Raw genomic sequence first — 3,788 nt, forward strand, 5'->3', positions numbered from 1 at the left:
AAAAAGAAAACCGAAAAAGACTACATTTCAATACTCAAAAACAGTTTTGTTTATTACCGAAACCAGTTTAATAGAAAACAGAACCAGTATTAAAGCCGGAACTGGTTTCAGATACGCGACGTTTTCTGAAAATTTGTAAAAACCCGTTTTGATTTTTTCTGAAAAACGGAAGTCAAGAAAACTGTTTTTTGTGTCCAGCACTAGTACCAATTTTTGTACACAAAACCTAAAATACTACTTTCATGATCTCCCTATAAGATTACATTCAAGCGTTTGCTCACCAAAGACTCTTTATAACTTTATAACGGATGTTGGAGACATTTTTTGATTTATAATACTTCCTTTCCCTACTTTTAGTACATCTATTTAACTTTCATAATCTTTACAATGTGCGTAGACTTTACCAAATAGCACATATGATGATGAGCTATGTTTACTCCGTAAGGAATTTAAATTTCTGAAAATTTATTCACTACATAGTCTCAGTACTATATGTTAAGTTTCGCGTTCGTTACAAATCACTATTTATATTTAATATTATAAAAGTGATTGTAAAACTAACATAAAATTAATAGTCTTTGAAAAATTAGATCATGAAAACTAATGGAGGTATTTTTTTTTTTTTAATTGCAAGTAAGTTGTGATACTCGCTAAAGATGACCAAGTTAAGAAAATTGAAGACCTCGGTGCAAGAACGGGACAACTCCAATTTTACAATTGGCTCAGGATTACAACAAACTTTCGTTTAAAATATCAACTTATTTTACTCCAGCTTCCAAACTTACTTTTGTAGAGATGTTATTATAGAATAAAACCTTTCTTTACCAAAAGTTTGAAGACGAAAGGACAACAAATTTGTTTTTAACGAAGTTTTGTTGCAATCCTGAACCAAATGTAAAATTGGAGCCGTCCCCTTCTTGCGCTGAAGTCTTCAATTCTTCTTTATGTATGAGAAAGATGGAAGCGTAGCAGAGTAATTACCTACAACTATACGAGACGTTTGAGAAAGTATAAGAACTCTAGCGGAATCGAAAAGTTACTGAACTTCTCTAAATAATTCAAAGAATAATACACATGAAGCAATACCATAAAATTAGAGGATGAAATTTCGAATCACGTTTTGCTTTAAATGTGTTTATTAGTTTTCTACTAAATTCCAGATTTTGTAACTATGATATAAAGTAAAATATATTTATACGTTCTTTGTTTTTTTCAGGCTATGGGACTGAATCAAACATTTCCAAAATTTATGATTTTGATACTAATATCTTCTGAGGCATCAATGCTACGCTTCAAACTATTAAAAAACACCAAGGATAACAGTTTCAATCAGCAGTTGAAGACGCTACTCTTTAGAAACTTTCTTGACAATTCCTGTGTTGTGGTGTTAGCAGAAACAGGTTTGTTGCTAGAAATCATCGAAGGATGTTATAATGAGCAAGTTCTTCCGTTCATATATATTACTCAAGACAAGAAGAACACTTCAGAAGAAGTAAATAACCTCATTGTGGAAGCTCTAAACCAAAATTGTACTACATTCATTCTGAGATCAAGGAACATTTGCAATGCATTCACTTCCATTTACAAATCGCAAAAGTTATCGGTTCAGAGAAAAGTTCATAAATTTATTGTTGTGGAACATAATACAGTGAACTATCTTGAAAATTGGCTCAATTGTTGGACATTAAAGTTTTTTCCGTATACCTACATTCTAAGCACGAACGTTAACGAAACTACAGTGCAAACACATGCTTTAGGAAACAATTTAATTCCCACAGATATTGTGATACTAGACACATACTCAACTAATAATACGTTTCAACATCTTTTGAGTAGTTTCACCCATAGTAGATTGTATGATCTGCAAGGAATTAACGTTACATTAATAATGTTTCCATATTATCCATATTGTGTTGCAAATGGTACTGTATATGATGGCATTGATTATAGGGTGATGGTCGAATTTTCTAGACAATGTAACTTTACATGGCAAGTAAAAGTTGTTGAGGGTGGTTGGGGAGATATTAATGACAATAACAGTTATTTTGGTTCTATGTTAACTGGCGAGTATCATGCTGGAATACCAGAAGCTTACAATATAGAGTTGTATAGAAAATGGTTTGACTTTTCCCATACATACGCTCAATCGGATATTAAATTTCTAACACCATCTCCTACACGCATGAAAACACTATGGTCTACGTTCGATCCTTTTACATATCAACTATGGTTGGCTTTATTTGCACTAATTTTCTGCAGTTCCTTCTTTCTCTACATATTCGCCAAGTTTCATTTCAAAGTAAATCCTATTCATGCAAATAATCCATTCTTGCAGTATAGTTATTCATTAATATATTCTATTAGTATCTTAGTTGGGTATAGTTTACCTTCTATTACAAATTCGGTAGTAAGACATATAATTGTGTGGTTATTCGTTACTACGGCAATGTTCATCACAGCCTACTCGTGTAATCTGGCTTCCTTTCTTACTTTCCCTAGATATGATACTCCCATTGATACAATGCGACAACTTGTAGATTCTGGACTATTATGGGGCACCGATGATGTAGGTTGGAAAGAAGTACTAGAAGATACGGTTGATCCATTGGTCAAAACTTACAGCAAAAGGTACGATTTTATAGAAGATTACAATAAAATGAACTACCTTGCAGAAACAGGAAAAATAACGTTACTAATTGAGCAATTACCTGATGGTTATGCTGCTAATTTAGGACATATTAAGAAAGATACCTTAGAGAAAATGCATGTGATGAAAGATTATTCTCTGAGGTATCATATGGGATTTGTTTTCCACAAAAATTCGCCTCTTGTGGAACCATTTAACAAGTACATCGTATATTTGAAAGATTCAGGTATAATTTTACAGTGGGAGAAAGATATTGCATATGAACAATTAATGGTTTTGAAATATGAAATATTTAACAAAGCAGAATTGCGTCCATTGATTCTATGGGATATAGCTGGATCTTTTATATTACTGTTCATCGGTATTGTATTATCAAGTCTGATATTTCTAAGTGAAGTTTTAAATTATAAATTTCAACGTAGTGGTTTATAACTCAATACAAAATTTAATGCAACTTTTGAATAATATTAAATAGGAAATTAAAAAAAATAACGATAACATTTATAAATATGTACACTCATGTCCAAAATGATTGGCGCATATCTATATCTGTCTTCTTGTAAGAATATAATTTGATAATGATTTTGCAGGGTACTTTTAACACTGATACTGTGTATATAATCGGAAAAGGTGTACTTGTGGTAAATTTCATAGAAAAAGAATTATAAATACGAAAATTAGAATAAGTAAAGCAAAATGTTGCTAAATGGACAAGAAAGTTTTATTTTCGTTTTATTGTTCTTATTTACTGCTCTTTTGACATGAAATTTGCCACATATATGTCATTGCCCATATATGTCATTATACACTTACTAACATTGTAAGAAATACTTTCCGAATTCATTGTCAAATTATATTCCTACAACAACATATTTATAGACATGCGAAAATCATTTTGGACATGAGTGTACATGTTGGTATGGACAACAGTCCGTATCGCATATCATTTTTCCGTATGGCCAAACCTGAGCATTTAACTTGTTAAGTTTTGTGACCAGACATGTAAAAACATGTTTTTCTGAACAATTCTGATATAATACGTAAAGAAGCCAATAACCCTTTAAGAAGTTTTGGTAACTTCTGTTACCATGGCGTAGTATCGTCTTTGAGCGCTTATTTAGGTTCTATAGCAGGTATTTAA

The 3,788-nt window shown here is 31.6% G+C and overlaps 1 protein-coding gene across 1 annotated transcript; it reads left to right on the top strand.

The window, feature by feature from the left end:
• The first annotated feature begins 1,220 nt into the window (after positions 1-1,220).
• On the top strand, positions 1,221-3,079 carry LOC145679048 (ionotropic receptor 21a-like). The gene has a single exon (XM_081749648.1). It carries the CDS (start codon positions 1,250-1,252, stop codon positions 3,077-3,079), a length of 1,830 nt encoding a protein of 609 aa, XP_081605774.1. The 5' UTR covers positions 1,221-1,249.
• The last annotated feature ends 709 nt before the right edge of the window (positions 3,080-3,788 follow it).

The sequence above is a fragment of the Thermobia domestica genome, chromosome 2 (genome assembly GCF_964235325.1).
Source record: "Thermobia domestica chromosome 2, izTheDome1.hap1.1, whole genome shotgun sequence".
In the NCBI taxonomy this organism is placed as follows: domain Eukaryota; kingdom Metazoa; phylum Arthropoda; class Insecta; order Zygentoma; family Lepismatidae; genus Thermobia; species Thermobia domestica.